This window comes from Salmo salar, chromosome 09 (assembly GCF_965601325.2).
Source record: "Salmo salar chromosome 09, fSalSal1, whole genome shotgun sequence".
NCBI lineage: Eukaryota > Metazoa > Chordata > Actinopteri > Salmoniformes > Salmonidae > Salmo > Salmo salar.
Genome location: NC_138299.1, coordinates 69,216,454 through 69,235,833, shown reverse-complemented (window position 1 = coordinate 69,235,833; position 19,380 = coordinate 69,216,454). Strand labels below are relative to the sequence as shown.

Below are 19,380 nucleotides of genomic sequence, written 5' to 3'. Positions count from 1 at the left end.
AGGCTGTTATAGCTGCACAGGGGGGACCAACTCCATATTAATGGCCATAATTTTGGAATGAGATGTTCGATGAACAGGTGCCCATATACTTCTGGTCATGTAGTATGTATGTATGGATGTATGGATGGATGGATGGATGGATGGATGGATGGATGGATAGACTACCAGTCAAAAGTTTTAGAACACCTACTCATTCAAGGGTTTGTCTTTATTTTACTATTTTCTACATTGTACAATAATAGTGAAGACATCAAAACTATGAAATAACACATAAGGAATCATGTAGTAACTCAAAGTTCTAAACAAATCAAAATATTGTATATTTGAGATTCTTCAAATAGCCACCCTTTGCCTTCATGACAGCTTTACACACTCTTGGCATTCTCTCAACCAGCCTCATGAGGTAGTCACCTGGAATGCATTTCAATTAACAGGTGTGCCTTGTTAAAAGTACATTTTTTGGCATTTATTTCCTTCTTAATGCCTTTGAGCCAATAAATTGTGTTGTGACAAGGTAGCCCTATTTGGTAAAAGACCAAGTCCATATTATGGCGAGAACAGCTCAAATAAGCAAGGAGAAATGACAGTCCATCATTACTTTAAGACATGGTCAGTCAATATGGAAAATTTCATGAACTTTCAAAGTTTCTTCAAGTGCAGTCGCAAAAAAACATCAAGCGCTATGATGAAACTGGCTCTCATGAGCACCGCCACAGGAAAGGAAGACCCAGAGTTACCTCTGCTGCAGAGGATAAGTTCATTAGAGAGTTTCCAGCCTCAGATATTGCAGCTCAAATAAATGCTTCTCAGAGTTCAAGTAACAGACATCTCAACATCAACTGTTCAGAGGAGCCTGTGTGAATCAGGCAACCATGGACGAATTGCTGCATAAAAACCACTACTAAGGACACCAATAAGAAGAAGAGACTTGCTTGGGCCAAGAAACACGAGCAATGGACATTAGACCTGTGGAAATGTGTCCTTTGGTCTGGAGTCTAAATTGGAGATTTTTGGTTTCAACCGCTGTGTGTTTGTGAGATGCTGTGTGGGTGAATGGATGATCTCTGCATGTGTAGTTCCCACCGTAAAGCATGGAGGAGGAGGTGTTATGGTGTGAGGGTGCTTTGCTGGTGACACTGATTTATTTAGAATTCAAGGCACACTTAACCAGCATGGTTATTCTACAATGTAGAAAATAGTAAAATAAAGAAAATCCTTGAATGAGTAGGTGTTCTAAAACTTTTGACCGTTAGTGTAGACTGATTCTTCGTGAAGAGAAGAAAAGGTATCTGTATCTTATTCTAGTCCTATATTATTCAGCATGTCATTACAATGCTGAAGATCAGCTCAATGAAACACTTCATTTAACTGCTGAAAGAAAGGAAGGAATGAAACAACAATAGAGAGAGAAAGAGGTAGGCTAATAGGCATCTTGCAAAGCATTAGGGGAAATGTTAGGAAAGGTAAGCTATACAGTGCCTACAGAAAGCATTCATACCCCTTGACTTATCCACATTTTGTCTTACCCATCTACACACAATACCCCATAATGACAAAGTGAAAACATGTTTTTAGATACTTTAGCAAATGTATTGAAATACAGAAATATCTCATTTACATAAGTATTTACGCCCCTTGGCTATGACACTCCAAATTAAGCTCAGGTACATCCAATTTCATTTGATCATCCTTGTGATGTCGCTACAATTGATTGGAGTCCACCTGAGGCCAATTCAATTGTTTGGACATGATTTAGAAAGAAACACGCCCGTCTATACACAGTAAGGTCCCACAGTTGACTGTTCATGTCAGAGCAGAAACTATATCATGAAGTCCAAGGAACTGTCCGTAGATCTCTGAGATTTGTGATGAGGCATAGTATATCTGGGGATGGGGATAAAACAATTTCTAGATTGTTGAAAGTTTCCAAGAGCACAGTGGTCTCCATCATTGAGAAATTGAAAAAAATGTCCCATCTAACTTAACAGAGCTTGAGAAAATCTGCAAAGAAGAATGGGAGAAAATCCCTGAATCCAGATGTGCAAAGCTGATACAGACCTACCTAAATATGAACGAAAGCTGTAATCGCAAAGTATTGACTCAGGGGTGTGAATACTTATGTAAATTAGATGTTTCTGTATTTCATTTTCAATACAATTGCAAAAATATGTTTTCACTTTTTCATTGTGGACTATTGTCTGTAGATGGGTGCGGAAAAATATTTAATCCATTTTGAATTCAGGCTGTAACACAGAATGTGGATTAAGTCAAGGGGTATGAATACTTTCTGAAGGCACTGTATACATTGAGTGTACAAAACATCAGACACCTTCCGAATACCGAATTGCAGTCATGGAAAAAGACGTTGTTCCTAAAGTTTTGTAAACTCAGGTTATATAAGGCTACATATGCATCAGCCTACTAATTATAAAAATGTAAAATGGGGCCTATTATATTTCAAAACAAGGCAACAGTAAACATGTCATCCCCCACAAATGATGCAGCCCCATGGAGCTTGTTTCATTTACATCTACGGGCTTTTATATTTTCCTGTCGTGCATAAGGTGCGGTAGCATTGGCCTATATATCATAGGCTATGTATTGGATAACAGCACAATCATTTGGGATTTTTTGGGGCTTGGACTCATAAAATGTCTTTAATGTATGGCTCATCAGGCTCAGGTACTGTAGCATCAGGTTTGAATTGTTATGCCGTACAAAGCTCTAATCGAGTTCAGACATATTTACGGTACGTGCTTTATGCTCTAGAATGACACTTCCGGTTTTGGCGGGAAATACCAGGATACCCGGTAGAAAAGTGATTTATTCTCAGGAGGGAACATTTGTAAAATACCGGAAAACTTATTCAAAAAACATGTTGGGTGAACAGGTTCTACATGGAAAGGGTTCTACGGTGACAAGCCAGATGACAAGCCTCCAGCGACGCTCCCCAGTCCGGAGCCTCCAGTGACGCTCCCCAGTCCGGAGCCTCCAGCGGCCTGCAGCCCAGAACCTCCAGTGACGATCTACAATCCGGTTCCTTCGACGACGATCCACGGTCCGGTGGTACTAAAGCAGAGGGATCAGCGGGTGGAGCGGGGTTACACCCCGAACCGGAGCTGCCTCCTCTGCTGGAGGATAAGGTTATGTGGACTGCACTAGAGCTGCCATAAACAGGAGTTACCCACCCTACCCTCCCGTTTTAGTTTTTTAGGAGCATTCGGAGTCTGCACCGTTGGGGGGGAGGGGTACTGTCACGTCCTGACCATAGTAAGATGTTATTTTCTATGGTAGAGTAGGTCAGGGCGTGACAGGGGATGTTTTGTGTTTTCTATATCTATGTTTAGTTCTAGTTTTCTATTTCTATGTTGTTTTTTGGGGGGAGGATCTCCAATTAGAGGCAGCTGGTCCTTGTTGTCTCTAATTGGCGATCATACTTAAGTTGGGTTTTTTTCCACCTGTGTAGGTAGTTATTTTCTGTTTAGTTAGTCTGTGTACCTGACAGAACTGTGAGCTGATCGCTTTCGCTTTTGTTATTTTCTTTAGTTTTCTGTGTTAAAAGAAATTTAATCATGAGCACTCAACACGCTGCGTTTTGGTCCCCTCTACGACAGTCGTTACAATGGCAAATACTTTTTCTCTTATTTTTAGATATTTTAAGACTAGTGTACAGTCTGACAAGGAGAAAAGAAAAGGCGAGAAACTAATGTATGACATTAGAGAGCATCCTGTAACATTATCATAATAATATACAAAGTACATTGACTTAATAAGCCAATTCTGTTACAAATTAAACAATTATACATACTTCATTGAACCTATTAGACTTGCAACGTCTTCATATCTCTATTTCTCTCTCACTCACACACTCGCTCTCTTACACACACACACACACACACACACACACACACACACCTCTCTCTGTCTCACAAACACACTCTCTCTTTCACAAATACTCAAACATACACTCAGTCTTTCACACACACACAATTTTGCCTCCTGAGTCCTTGCTACCTGTGAAGATGTAACACGGCTTGTCTTTTCTCATGAAGCAGTGGGATCTTTATCAGTGTCACAGACCCTCGACAGCCTCTTCATCTGTATTCTGCACAGCTTGTTGCCGAGGCAACTGGCGAGAGACGGGTCTGGCAGTTCCATCAACATGTGTAGGATCAGCTGACCAAAATTATGATAATGTACGGCTGATTTAAGTGTGTGATTTGTGTGTTCTCGTAAATCACTGCTTGCTGTTAATTGCCCTTGTTATACGTTTTTCTCAAATAATTCCAGCATGTCTAGTTTAAATACACAATTACAGTAGTATCTTATCTTGCCATTTTATAATAACGTAAAACACATGAATGCCCTATATCACCTCAGTAAGCAGATTAGAATATGTAATAACATGTCTATTTTGGATACACATTGAAATAGTGTCAATGTCTTGACTGTTAATATTGCAATCTTCCCCTCACAGATATAGCTATACTGTGAGGAACAATAGATGATAAATATGAGTAAAGATCATTTTAGATGGTAAAATGAGTTGTTTCTTTATAAAGATGTAAAAAAAAATATGTAAACATGGGAAGTGATATGTTGAGAGTAACAGTAATATTTTTCTCCAACAGAGGATGCTGTCATCCCCATTACTGGTTGTTGTTGGTATTGGCGGCAAGTGAAACATTCAGGGGCGGGAGTGCACATTTTGGCAAGTATTCCTCAACCCTGCAAATCACACCTTCAATTCCTATCCAGATTCCTTCTGCTACATTAATCATCTTGCCGTGTCACTCAGTCATCATTTCCAAAGATGAACCCATGAGTCCTGTAAGCTTAATGTGATGCAACACCTAGCAATACAAATGATGTGCCATAATAACTTGTGGTTTTCTCATGATCTTTTTCTGGCTGCTATAAAATGTTCTTTGCCAATGGCACAGAAATGTAGATAAAATATTTTTTGTGCGGCAAATTCCTGTGAATTCTAAGATTTGCTTGACCTCATTGAACTGTATTCTTCCTTCCAGACTGCTCTCCCTTTCAGCCATGGAGTTTAGTGTACCCTGCTCATTGCAGGTTTGACTTGGCAGTGGGTATAGACCCCTTAAAGGACACGGTAATGAGAGTGAAAGTGCCATTGATGACCGGTCACAAACTCCCAGGTATATCCACTAATGGGATCAATGTAAACGTCCCTGGCATGGAATGACAGCCTCCTCAGGCTGATTAGCTGCAGTAATAGCTCAATGCTGGTGGGAAATTGTGTTGTAATGAAAGGGTGGGTCGGAGTTGTAATTTTGAAGGTTCTAAATCAGTTATTGTAATATCGTAGTCTTACGCAGTACCAGTACTACAAGAATGTGCTTTAACCGAGTCTTGGAACTAAGAACCAAATTTCACATGCTCCTCGGTCATTTAACAGTCCATCAAACTAGCTGGAACCAACCTATAGCTTTAATAATTTGTAAATACATTTCTCCAAATAATCAATATTAGGTCTGAAGGATGGTCCCCTTGACGGCTGGTTTGTTTCCCTACATTTCTTTCCTCGGCTGCCCGCAACCTTGGTCTGTCAGCTACCAAGGTGTCTGACACCATGCTGGCCTGGACGTGAGATGACACAGAGAACAAGGAGAGGGCAAAAAGAAGGGTGGACTTAGCGGCATCAAGGGGGAAAAAAAGAGTGGAGAAAGATTCAGCAGATGGGAGGGAGAAATGACGGAGGAGGGGAAAGAGGTGGGAGAGTGTGTGCACAGATTGCGTTGGGTGGTGACATCCGGGTAGCAGTATGGCCATACAGATACATCTGAACATGTGAACATCTGAAAAATCTAAAGTCATTGCATGTGCTGGTTAATATTAATGTAAATGTAGTGACGGTGTTGTTATTATGTATTTACATGTAGGTTATTGATTGAGAGGTGGTGTGTTTATTCCTTACAATTTTAGGCAACCATTTATTTCCCTGTTAAAACAAGACGTTTTGGGGCCGTCTCTCAGCTAAGGAGCAAACGGTTAAATCTTGCTCTCATCTTGTCACTGTAACCGTGTTTATGTTGGTCTTCATGCGTACAGTATTCCTTCCTCGCCATTCAAATTATTTCACCCCATCCACTCACAAGCCACCTACATCACTGTGCCACACATTATTTTGTTTTTCAATAAGAAACTGGAGACATAATCAATGTATCTGATAGTTGGGATGTGCAAAAAAATTGTATTATACTGTAGACTAGGCCTATATAGACAGAATGAGGCAGTTTATGCGTTTCCATTAGCAAATAAGTAGACTAAACTTACAGATGGAAGTGGTCTCTAAAACATGCACATTTTTCTTCTTCTTCTTGGAAGTATCAACATTCCTCTCTACTTTAAAAAATGGATCTGCTATGTGGAAAATGCGATTAGAGTAAGATCAAAATTGCAACTCCTTGCCTTCACTAGAGAGTGCCATTTTTCTTTCAGAAATAAGGTATTTCTCCTATGTGTTTTGCTCTTGGAGTGGTTACAGCTGGCCTACAACTGTGGTGTAATCTTTCTTAGAGCTCTAAAGAATGAACAAAATGCCATGCAGTGTATACAATAACCCGGTATTATTACAGATAACACAGTATTATGCCATTAGATGAAGATTACGGTAATGTTCATTTTAAATGTATAAGCAAATATTCCTCAACTTTAGCCGACTAATTACATGTGTTCATTGCAAAATTGTTACATCTGTTTAAAAACATTGAGTGGATACAACTAACTATCTTTAGGACCCGTTATTTCCGTCTTTAACCATGTAGTTTAGTGTGTGTGTGGTGTGTGTGTGTGTGTGTGTGTGTGTGTGTGTGTGTGTGTGTGTGTGTGTGTGTGCGTGTGTGTGCGAGAGAGAGAGAGAGAGAGAGAGAGAGAGAGAGAGGGGGGGGGGGGGGGGGAGATTGTCGCGGCTCGGAGCGTGTGTTCTTCCTTTTCAGCAGCTAAACTGAAATGGAAACAGAATGGGAAAATGTTAGACGCGGAACGTCAGTGATGTCAAGGAAAGGATAAAGACATTAAGTGCATAATTAGCCACAACTGTAATTATTGGTGTTTTGAATTTATAAGGCTCGCTCTTGTTATACGCGTGCACGCTTATTCCATCTTGACAGTACACCGTAGTGGTTCCACTGGGTTCAACTTTCACATCTGGCTCCATTTCTGTGCTGATAATTGCTTCAATTAGGCTACACCCTGCATTCCAGGTGAGTCTCCTCGCTGATGAAAAGTCGTTTTGTGATGAGAATGATTTGATACAGTTCCTGTCTGTCTCCGCCGATAAGTAGCCAGGAGTAGCCTAGCCTAGATATCATGTAGAGTTTATCTCAGTGGGGATATCCCTCAAACATTTCTGCACAGAAGCAAGGGATTTCAGATCTGTGGTTGAACTCGTTCACTGCGCTTTTGAACTCGTTCACCACTACACGCTAAATGTTCTGTTAGGCAGTGGAAATGAATTATCATTCAACACAGGCATGTTATGTGTCAATCAATACTAATTGCAGTCCCCCTAGAAAACATGATGTAAATATTAATGTAATGTACGTTTTTCCTCTGCGGGTCCAAATGATGTATTTCCAGTAGTACTGTAGGCCTTTCTGGGTATTTATTCTCTGAGTTCATTCTGAGTTGGCAATTTGAATTAATTCCCGTACAAATAGACCTAGAAATAGACCTCCATTCATTATTGTCTTCCCTGCTGTGTAGGTGTAGGCTACATGCAGCTATGAGGAATAGAGACTACATTTTTCACTGTCTGTTCATCTGCCTCTCGTTGACGGTCGTCTGGCAAACGAGGTAAGTCGTTACCTTGAATAATAAAAATGTATCAATTATGTTTTGTCACATTACAAAGTAAAACTGAACGTATAGCGTACCACTAGAGTTTGTAATTGAATTCATATTTTTTCCTAATCGTATTCCTTTAGTTTTGTAGACTACAATAACACAATGTTGGGATTCGACGTGCTTTAGTAGCCTACTTTATAGGTATAGCCTATGTATTTAGGATAGTGAACAGCAGGCTTTTGTCGACACGGGGGTCTTTTTGAAATCAATGAAGTGGGGGTAATTATCGGATTAGGTTCCTATGGGTGGCGATGAAGTATAGCCACTTTTCATGATGCCATGGAGAAGTGCTCATCGCTATAGCCACACTCTGTAAAATATGTTTATCATCAGAGCGTGGGTCACGAACACGCAAATAGCACTTCATTTCAATGCTCAAGGAATGACATTCCGTGTGATCACTCAGTTCTCCATTTTACCGATGTAACTACATATTGGGACACTTCGTAAAGTGGGACCTTGTACTGTATGACCATTGTACCGTATCAGTAGCCTACAGCCTATACAGTTTCTCCACAAATAAACATGCTTGTAATCTACACATATTGGGGCATGCGCTTTATTTTGTGACAGCATATCGTAGTCACGTAGTGTAATTCTCAAATGGACTAGGAAGTCTCGTGGTTGCAATATTTTTGGCACGTTGCGCTTGACTCACTGTGCCAACAGCGTTCACGAATATAGCTTGTGGACTGATATTAGCACACAAATCAAATCAAGAAACCAATGTCAGTCAATTGATTAACCAATAAATGATCAATATCAAACACGTGCATTTCATTCAAACACGCCTCTTCCGCTTATTGGATTCATGAATCCGATGACATTTGTGACCCACAACCTCAATTCGGTTTTATGTACAGTTGCAACATTTTAAATGATATTTTTTATTTTTTTACATTGGATAAAAGTAGAGACTCCGAACTACAAAATTGTATATCACACACTACAGTTGAGGAACAATGGGAAACGAATTCTGGTTTGAAAGCTGATAAACTTGTAAACTCACTTGAGAAAATGTGCCTTGAATGTTTTGGTACATCTAATGGAGAGCTCTTGTTTGTCTACATCTATTCAGCATCGTTCAGACCCTCTTAAGACTTAGTGAGGCCATGTGCTAAACAAAGTGAGTAAGGTAGTGTATTAAACAGCCAAAGATCTCAAGACTAGAAGTGGTGAAAGTAGTAGCAAAAAGTAGTTGTAAAAATACCCTTTAACTAGTCCTTGGCCTATATCCTAATCTGACTTTGGTGCAGGTCATGTTGTTTTTCACATTAGGGTCTCTGGTAAACACAAAGTACATCAAATAAAATTGTTTATTTGTCACATGCACATGATGCAGAAGGTGAAACAGTACAGTGAAATGGTTACGTGCATATTTGCATAGTAAAAATATAAAAAAAATAGAACGTGTGCAGATAAAAATATTGTATAATTGTTAGATGATGCTTACCCAGACACACTTGTCTAAATTGATGGGTCATGTGAAATAAACTCTATAACCCCCACCAGCCACATCTAGCTAAGTGGATGGGTGACTATTGTCTAGACATGTTCATGAAATACAATAGATGGCCGTAATCATCCCTGTACACGTGGCTAACTTGGTGGGTCATCTAACCATCTGGCGACGTGGAGTATTTTTTTTAGACATGTAGCTAGCGAGCTAATCAATTAGCCATAATCTCAACCCATAGCTACAGTACAAACATATTGCCATAGCTAGCCACCATGCATGAAACGCTGTAGTATGAATCTGCAGGTAGCTAAAGCTAACCAACTAGGTTCAATGTTAGCTAGCTAGCTAACATTAGGCTATAACTAGAAATGCAAATCAATATCTGAGATAAAAAAAATATTACTACACTGATCATACATGTAACATTAGCTAGCGAGCCAGCAAGCAAACATTCTATAGCTAGCTAACAGTATACTTTAACTTGCAATGAAAACAACTTTCAGAAAAAATGTCAAACTTGTGATGTCTGAAAATGTAGCTAGACTCTTACCTGTACACATGTATGAGCGCTTGTTTGGCACGTTGTGTCAAGTTACTCCGGTTCACACCGTGTGCAGGAAGTCATAACTTTTTTTCCCACTGATCTTTGTCAATGGTGCCTGCAAAATTTAGGGCAGCAATGTTGTTGAGAGCAGTAGTAACACTTTCGCAGCTTTCCATGGTTAACGTTATATATATATATTTTTTTAAAGCCTTGGTAGCGAGGATTATCTACACACACTGAGCAACTCATGTTATAAACAGAAGTCAGCTACATGGCAGACCAATCCAAACTCATCTCTGGGCATGTCCAGCCCATCCATTATCTCAGCCAATCATGGCTAGCGGGAAGGTTCCTGACTTTTTTTATGTGGCTAAACCAACTAGGCTCGTAATTTTACAATTTTATTCATATTTACAGATGGTGTACAAGTTTGTATTAACGTACATGAAAGCTCACATGTTCCAGAAGTCGTTTAAAATAAAATACAAATCGAAATGCATTTTTTTGGCAAAGTATTACCTACAGAAGCCTCTCCTGTAAAGTACTGACGTGCGTCATATGCCTGGCTTCCCGGAAATGGGTCACATTTGTATATTAAATTGTGTTTTTGCTCCAAGATCAGATGGCACACAAATGTTCAGCATTGAAATGGGTCATCTGGGAGAATGCTTGAGAAAGGGGGAGATGTGTGTGTGTGTTCTATTACCTTTTTTTCTTGATCTTCTCTCTTTCATTCCCTCTGGAATAACTGTGCAAAGGCCTTGTCAATCTGACACTCTTGTCTGTCTCCAAGGCCAGTCATTGCTGATCCTACAACAGATGCCTTCAAGAACAACATCACTCTCTTCACACGGATCCTCGACAGACTTCTAGATGGCTATGATAATCGCCTTCGACCCGGCCTTGGGGGTAAGGAATCTCTCTTGGCTTCATTTTCCATGACAAAACAAGCTTAGGCCTGTATTCATAAAGGGTCTCAGAGTATGAGTGCTGATCTAGGATTAGTTTTATATTTGACATAATAAAGAACAGATTATATGGACAGGGGTGACCTGATCATAGATCTGCACTTCTCTGAAACACTTTATGAATACGATTCCAGTTTGTGGACAAACATTTTAGAAACACATGGTATAAATTCACATCACAGATTGTGATGACTAACTCTGTTGGCTTCATTTGATTCGTTTTCCTGTCAGGTTCAGTGAATCTTAGTGGAAGTATTCCTCACAGTATTTCATATTCCTCACAGTCAGCATGCAGAACAAATACTGCCAGCAATGCTTCTACTTGTGTCTTGTAATGTGAAAGATAGTGCAACCATAAATCGTGTAGAGTGCAGCTTAAATTTGTGTGGAGCAGCGAAACGCAGTTCAGGCAATATTTTCTCATGACATTTAGTGGTGCTGCACATGAAACCACATGAACATATCGGTCATCAGTGAGCTTGTTATTCCAAATCCTCAGTATAAATCTGTGTCCCAAATGGCATCCTATTCTCTGCACAGTGCACTACTTTTGACCAGAGCCCTATAGGCCCTGGTCAAAAGTAGTCTACAATAAATTGAATAGGGTGTCATTTGGTATGCAGTCCTGTTTAGTAAAGGTAGTGTCGTCTAGTCAGCAGGAGACAACGTTTCAATAGCTTTTCCCCAGAGGCAACAGCATGTGAATACTGTAATTGTTGCAGTACACAATAACACAAGGTAGTTCAGCTACAGACCACTACCATACAGAGAAAAAGGTTCCCTTAACACTTTATTAGGAAACTGCCCTGTTATATTACAGCTGTTTTCAATCCACAGTATCAAGATATTGGCTGGCGCCTTATCAAGCGGGCTATTTGCTGCACTAGCACACTAGCACCTGGGAAAACAAGTGACCCTCCGTGGTGTGGCAGGACGGTCTATTTAGGAACCTTCAGTAGACACAAAGACACGCTTTAAAAAAGGAGAGATCAGCGCAGTCCACTCCATCAATCTGTGATTACCCTTATGCCTGGAAATAGGAGAATATATCCAATCAGAAATGAATGGGCGTTGATTTGATGATGGTAGATATGCTCCTTATCCTCCAAACTCGTATTGGTAGGCATCCAAAGCTCCTGAATTCAGAATCAAACCCTCAACCCTTGACGTCGGCACCATGCTCAAACCCATTAAGACATTCTATATTCATCTACACACCCAGCAACCATCAACTCAATTCTGTAAATGTGACAACAGATCATAAACTATATTTTAGTACTAGGTGTAGATCAAGGATATTATCCAATAAACTAAATGGGAATCACTGGGGCATTTTAAAACGGTGAGGAAATTGTATTGCACAGAATGACAAGTAGTTTTGCGTTGGTGTAGCAAGCCAAATTTATAAATGGGTTGTACAGTAAACCTACACAGAATGTGCTATCATCGAATATACTTTGGTTTGACCATTAGCTGTAATAACAATTAAAAGCTGATGAGAATTGAGGAGAGTATTTTGATTTATGATATATAATCTGCACTTGGGTCCTTAACATATATATTTCTGTCTGTCTGAGGTGGACATACAGTCTGTACAGTATAGCATTCTCATTATTTGTTTGTCAATTCTGTTCTCCTGCGCAAATAGGGCAAATCACCTGCCCGTCATTTTGGCCCATTATGTCTTAACCCTTGATTTATAGTTGTATCTGTCGGAATAACCTTGGTTGCTTTCAGTCCTCCTCCTCAGTAAACTTTGACCTGTGCACTTTGACATTGGACCCCGACCCAGCACACATCCATCATCAATATCAGACGTCATCGTCTGCTCTGGCCTGGACTGGGGATGTGTTTACCTCATTATTCTCTCAGTCTCGTTAGCTTTCACTGCAATTTTAGCAATGATATCTGAATGGTGATTGTAGTTTCTTTAGACAATCGAAAATAGACTTAACATTTCACAGACATGGATCCACTAAACTAGACATGACATTGGCTGGGACATAATGCCCAACATAAATAAAAAAAGATGAATAAAAAGACACAAACCACCAACTCTGACGTACATGAATTTCAACAAACATTTATGACATACTTGTTTGATTGAGGTGGTTTTAGTAATGCATTTAGGACACTCAGACTCACCAGACGTTTGACGGCTCTCTCTTTAGAGGTACGACAACATGTAATGTCCACATTTCAACATTGCTAATGTCAACCGAGATACCAGTAACCTGCTACCATGCTCCTGAATACTTGTGGTGATGCTGCTACATCCATGTTTTGTATAATTTGTGCATGAAATCACAAATGGTTCATGTTTCATAGCTATCTATCCATCTAACCACAGTAACTAAATTGGTTGAACATGCTGCTCCTTCAGTTTTTGAAATTGATTGAGGTGTATTCTCACAGTTTAGTGCCAAAATCTCACTCTGCCAATCTGAGATCTGTGGGGGTGGGGGTGGGGGGGGGGGGGGGGGGGGACGCGTTCTGACGGGGGAAGCGTTATGTGATGGAACACCGGCCCTCAGGCATCATCATGGATATTGGTTGATGTACAGTATCAGACATCTCATTGCTGACCACCACCCCCACAGGTTCTTTCCATGTACCAGCAAAGAACTCCGTATAGGGCTAGTGGCTAGCTAGACACTGGAGTGATCTTTCACCGCCTTGACACTTTACCCTGTGTGTGTGCATGCGTACGTGTGGGTCAATGTGTGTGCGCGCCTGCACGCGTCTGAGTATGTGCGTGTGTTCTAGCCTTTAACAAGCTCATAAAAGGATAAACACTTGGTCAGCATAAACCTCCGCCTAATGATTATGTTGCCCTCTAGAGGAAAGTATTGATCGAGCTGAAGGTGAATGTGTGCCTAGGTCTAGCCGACTAAACTCGACTCCACGATTTACGATATAGCTGATTGGCGACTAGTGTGGGCGGACTTGAGCTTTTTTATCAAAAACGGCTGATTTCAGCACCCAAGAATAGCCCGCAATTACATAGAACAATGTGTGTAGTTATGGGCTATTCTGTTGGCACTGATGTTTATATTATGTGACATCGGAGCTCCAGTTCGCCCACACTAGGCGCCGCTCAAATCCATTGTAAATTCCTGGAGTTTAGTTTAATTGGCTAGTCTAGGTCCAGTAAAAGAAGGTATTACTGACATAATGGTGTGATGATGATAAACAGCACAGCCCATGAATCAATGATGGAGGATTATGGGATGGATTAGTAGCAACTGACCTGGAGAAAGAAAATCAATTTTTTTTACAATCAAATGTGATATTTAGAAGCACTGAGAAGAAGTGGTATGATAGTGCCGAATAGTCCTCGCTTGAAGTGTAGTGTCTTTGTGAGATCGTACCACTACGATTCATACAATTATTTGTCGAAGCGTCTTCATTGTATGGCTATGAAAGAATCTCCTTCCATCATGAGAAGATGCCTCTTCCTCCCTCCACCATCCACCCACCTCTCCCTCCATTGCTCCATCCTCTATCCATCCTGTCTCATTTCCAGGTGGCCCCAGAGCACGGGCCTCCCACAGAATCTGGTGCCATTTTACATTTAAGTTGAGATTCAGGGGGCCATCAGCTCAAAACTAGTATCTGCCATATGGGTGATAGTCTTTGTTTTTGGCTTGGGGAAAGGGTTGCCTGGATGGCAGTATGGTATAGAAGCACTGACATACTTTCTCTATGGAAAAAAAAAACAATTCTCCATGCCTAGAGGTACTGAATCATCCGCAGACTTCTGCAACCCAAAATTTAGTGGCTTATGAAGAAAGTACTATTTGATGCCTATGCTGCATTTGTTTTGCCATCTGTTCGACAAATGTTAGATGCCAGAGACGCATTTGACTTCCGATGAATAACAGAATATTTTTGTGTTGCATATTAATAGTGTCGGTCTTCACTTTTGTTTTTAGAAAGTGCATTGCATTTTCCCCCTAGAGTTTCCCCCCAAGAGTTCTCTTTGCTTTGTGTCCAGGTTTTCTTTCAAATGTACCATACCCCCTAGCCAAAACAACTTCATCACCAATTGTTTAAACAGAAACTGCATGTGTGTTCTGTTGTTGTCTTTATTTGAGAACTACACAACCCAGCAGCAGAAGCAGCAGCGGCAGAATAACCTGCAAACCTGCACCTTTAATCTTCTGGGTTTCCAGTCTGATTGTTTAACCAGGCGTAGCTGTTGACTGGTCTATACGAGGGTCAGAAACGCACCAACCCCAACACATGTGCACCTAGGGAAACTCTTGATTTCCTGACGCTCCTAACTAATGCGCGTTTTTCCTCCTTTTCAGTACAGTGTTGAGAGACTATTCATGTCATTTAGAGCAGCTACAGTATATTAGGTATTGGAGGATATGTAAGTTTGCCTTGCGGGCAGGTCATATACATGCTTTCTTGTAAATGTTGTTGTGCTTCATATAAAAAAGTGGAGACCGGGTGTGATTGTCACCCCCTTTATCTGTGCTGTATTTCTTGAACTCTCTGTCTCACATAGCCATGTTCCACGTTAATTGAAGGAACAATATCTCACTTTATATATACGGTTTTTGTATTGAACTATAAATAGTGCACTCATATATTGAGTTTGCTTGTTTACTGTAGTTTAGTTAGACATTTGATAGCTCGGTCGGAAGTCTAAACGCATATAAATGACAAGCTAAGGGAACTTGACAAGACCACTCGCTTTGGTCCATCTGAGCTGAAGAAGGGAACCTACATTACTTGATGCTATAAATAAAAGTGGCCTGACATCCTCAGGCTTCAAATGCACTCTGGTTTCTTTTCTAAATAATAAAAGAAGTGATTTATCCCCAAGAGCCACTTCTTTGTACTAAGTATGCATCATTTTCTACGTAACTCAGTACATTTTTTTCTGGATTCTTTTCTAAATAATAAATAAGTGATTTGTCCTCAAGGGCCTCCGCTCCTTTGTATGAAGTATACATTATTTGTACGTAACAGTAATTTTTTTTCTTCATGATTTGGTTTACTTTTCCATTAACTATGAACAGGCTGCTGCTATTTTTTTTCATGATTTAGTTCTATGGTGTTATTGACTGTAGGCTTGACCATAGAATCATAGAGCAGTGTATTATAGGATCTCTATCCACAGGTTAAAACATGGTATTATTGTATTGTAAAGGTCTCACATTAAAACAGTGCATTAGAATGGGCTACATCAGGGTCACTGTCAGTGGAGTCATATTTAACATTTCTACATATCTAGTGTATTTATTCATCTAGTGTGAGTCTGCACACAACAAGGTGTTTTCATCCACACATATGCATTCGGAAAGTATTCAGACCCTTTGACTTTTTCCACATTTTGTTACATTACAGCCGTATTCTAAACTTGGTTACATAAAAAAAAAAAAACTCCTCAGCAATTTAAACACAATACCCCATAATGACAAAGTGAAAACATTTTTTGGAATTTTTGCAAATTTATAAAAAATGTAAAACAGATATACCTTATTTACATAAGTATTCAGACCCTTTGCTATAAGACTCGATATTGAGCTCCTTTTTTCATTGATCATCCTTGATGTGTTTCTACAACTTGATTGGAGTTCACCTGTGGTAAATTCAATTGATTGGACATGATTTGGAAAGGCACGCCTGTCCATATAAGGTCCCGCAGTTGACAGTGCATGTCAGAGCAAAAACCAAGCCATGAGGTCGAATGAATTGTCCGTAGAGCTCCGAGACAGGATTGTGTCGAGGCACTGTTCTGGGGAAGGGTACCAAAACATTTCTGCAGCATTTAAGGTCCCCAAGAACACAGTGGCCTCCATCATTCTTAAATGGAAGAAGTTTGGAACCACCAAGACACTTCCTAGAGCTGGCCGGCCAGCCAAACTGAGCAATCGGGGGAGAAGGGCCTTGGTCAGGGAGGTGACCAAGGACCCATGGTCACTCTGATAGAGCTCTAGAGTTCCTCTGTGGAGATGGAAGAACCTTCCAGGAAAACTATCTCTGCAGAATTCCACCAATCAGGCCTTTGTGGTAGAGTGGCCAAACGGAAGCCACTCCTCATTAAAAGGCACATGACAGTCCGCTTGGAGTTTACCAAAAGGCACCTAAAGACTCTCAGACCATTAGAAACAAGATTCTCTGGTCTGATGAAACCGATATTGAACTCTTTGGCCTGAATGCCAAGCGTCACGTCTGGAGGAAACCTGGCACCCGAGTGGCGTAGCGTTCTAAGGCATTGCATCTCTGTGTGCTAGAAGCATCACTACAGACCCTGGTTAGATCCCGGGCTGTATCACAACTGGCCGTGATCGGGGGTCCCATAGGGCGGCGCACAATTGCCCCAGTGTCATCCGGGTTAGGGGTGGGCAGGCCGTCATTGTAAAATACGAATTTGTTCTTAAGACTTGCCTTGTTAAATAAAGGTTAAGTAAAAACAAATACCTATGGTGAAGCATGGTGGTGGCAAAATCATGCTGTGGGGATGTTTATCATCGGCAGGGACTGGAAGACTAGTCTGGATCGAGACAAAGATGAACGAAGCAAAGTACAGAGAGCTCCTTGAAGAAAACCTGCTCCAGAGCTCTCATGACCTCAGACTGGGGTGAAGGTTCACCTTCCAACAGGACAACGACCCTAAGTACACAGCCAAGACAACGCAGTAGTGGCTTCGGGACAAATCTCTGAATGTCCTTGAGTGGCCCAGCCAGAGCCCGGACTGATGACCGCAATTGATTTGATTGTGCCGAGCCTGGCTCAGACTTGCTGCGCTGTGTTAAAAAAAAGACAGCGAGTGACTGTGTGACTAGCACTCGGCCTCTCTCTCATCCCTGCTTCAGAGAACACCACAGAACATCAACAGGGTGTATCACGCATTCCGTGTTGCTGAAGCTGCAACATAATTACAGCCATTTCTGACTGAAAAGTTATGTTCCCGAAATCCACCATTTTTTTTCGAAAATCATTCCTGTAATTGCATCAATAAATTGGTTATAACAAACTCTGAACAATTACACGTGACAGCAAAATGGATGCAGAGGACGTGACAAATAAACTTGAAACAGGGGAATGCTTACTGGTTGCTCAGGAGGTAAAGGGGAAGTCAGATGTGTGGAATAAATTTGATTAGTTGTGGAAAATTCTGGAGATCAAGAAAAAGAAGGTAAGGAGCAAGTGCTGTGTGCATATTATGTGTGCCAAACAGTTGCTCTTAGATTACAATATAACTGTTTGAAACAATGTAAATAACAATAAATATATTATAAGCGTACCAGAGTGTCTGTTGTAACGTATTTTTGTAAAGCCTTTATTACAGCAAAGACCAAATAAAGTTGCATTCATTTGTGAATGCAATTTCCGAAGTGGAATGGTTTAGGCCTATTTATTGTTTACGCTAATTATTCAATGGTCGCTTTGTTATTTTATTTTAAAACAAAAACGCTTGATTGCATTTAAAATCATGAATGACTCATACTGTGTGATGACATGAACTAAAATGATTGATTGATACAGTAGCCTATATACTGTAAGTATTGAAATATAGTAAGTTACGGTATTAAGACTAAACAGGATGCGCTCTTAGGCCTACAGCTCAATGGTGGTTATACAAGGATACCATACAGAGCATACTAATGATAACGACATTACTTATTGTTATAATGATGATCATTATAATAATAATAATAATAAGGAGATCAAGGAAAAGGGAGGATTATTATTATAAAAAAATATATATAAAAAAATGGACAATTTGGAATAGTGTAAACAACAATAAATTAAAATATAAATAATACCAGAGAGGCTGGTCTAACACAAAAAAATGTAAAGCTGTTATTACAGCATAGCAAAGATTAGATTAGAAACAGACGAATTTGTGAAGTTGTTTATCCGACATGTGGTTGCATGAGGCTTGGTGCTCACAGAATCAGTAGGGTATTAAAACAAACACTCAAACGGGCAACAGAAGCAGGATCTGTCTTATTTCTGTAGATACAGTTGAAGTCGGAAGTTTACATACACTTAGGTTGGAGTCATTAAAACTTGTTTTTCAACCACTACACACATTTCTTGTTAAGAAACTATAGTTTTGGCCCGTCGGTTAGGACATCTACTTTGTGAATGACATAAGTCATTTTTCCAACAATGGTATACCGACAGATTATTTCACTTATAATTCACTGTATCACAATTCCAGTGGGTCAGAAGTTTACATACACTAAGTTGACTGTGCCTTTAAGCAGCTTGGAAAATTCCAGAAAAAGATGTCATGGCTTTAGAAGCTTCTGATAGGCTACTTGACATCATTTGAGCAAATTGGAGGTGTTCCTGTGGATGTATTTCAAGGCCTACCTTCAAACTCAGTGCCTCTTTGCTTGACATCATGGGAAAATCTAAAGAAATCAGCCAAGACCTCAGAAAACAAATTGTAGACCTCCACAAGTCTGGTTCATGCTTGGGAGCAATTTCCAAACGCCTGAAGGTACCACGTTCATCTGTGCAAACAATAGTACACAAGTATAAACACCATGGGACCATGCAGC

General features: G+C 40.3%; 1 protein-coding gene across 1 annotated transcript in view; it reads left to right on the top strand.

Moving 5' to 3' along the window:
* The first annotated feature begins 6,929 nt into the window (after positions 1-6,929).
* LOC106611612 (gamma-aminobutyric acid receptor subunit alpha-2) overlaps positions 6,930-19,380 on the top strand; it is a 60,359-nt gene continuing 47,908 nt past the window's right edge. The window contains exons 1-3 of the mRNA XM_014212000.3: positions 6,930-7,232; positions 7,735-7,824; positions 10,672-10,787. Of these exons, the coding sequence (XP_014067475.1) occupies positions 7,754-7,824; positions 10,672-10,787 (187 nt within the window). The 5' untranslated portion in view covers positions 6,930-7,232; positions 7,735-7,753. The remainder of the gene's footprint in view (positions 7,233-7,734; positions 7,825-10,671; positions 10,788-19,380) is intronic.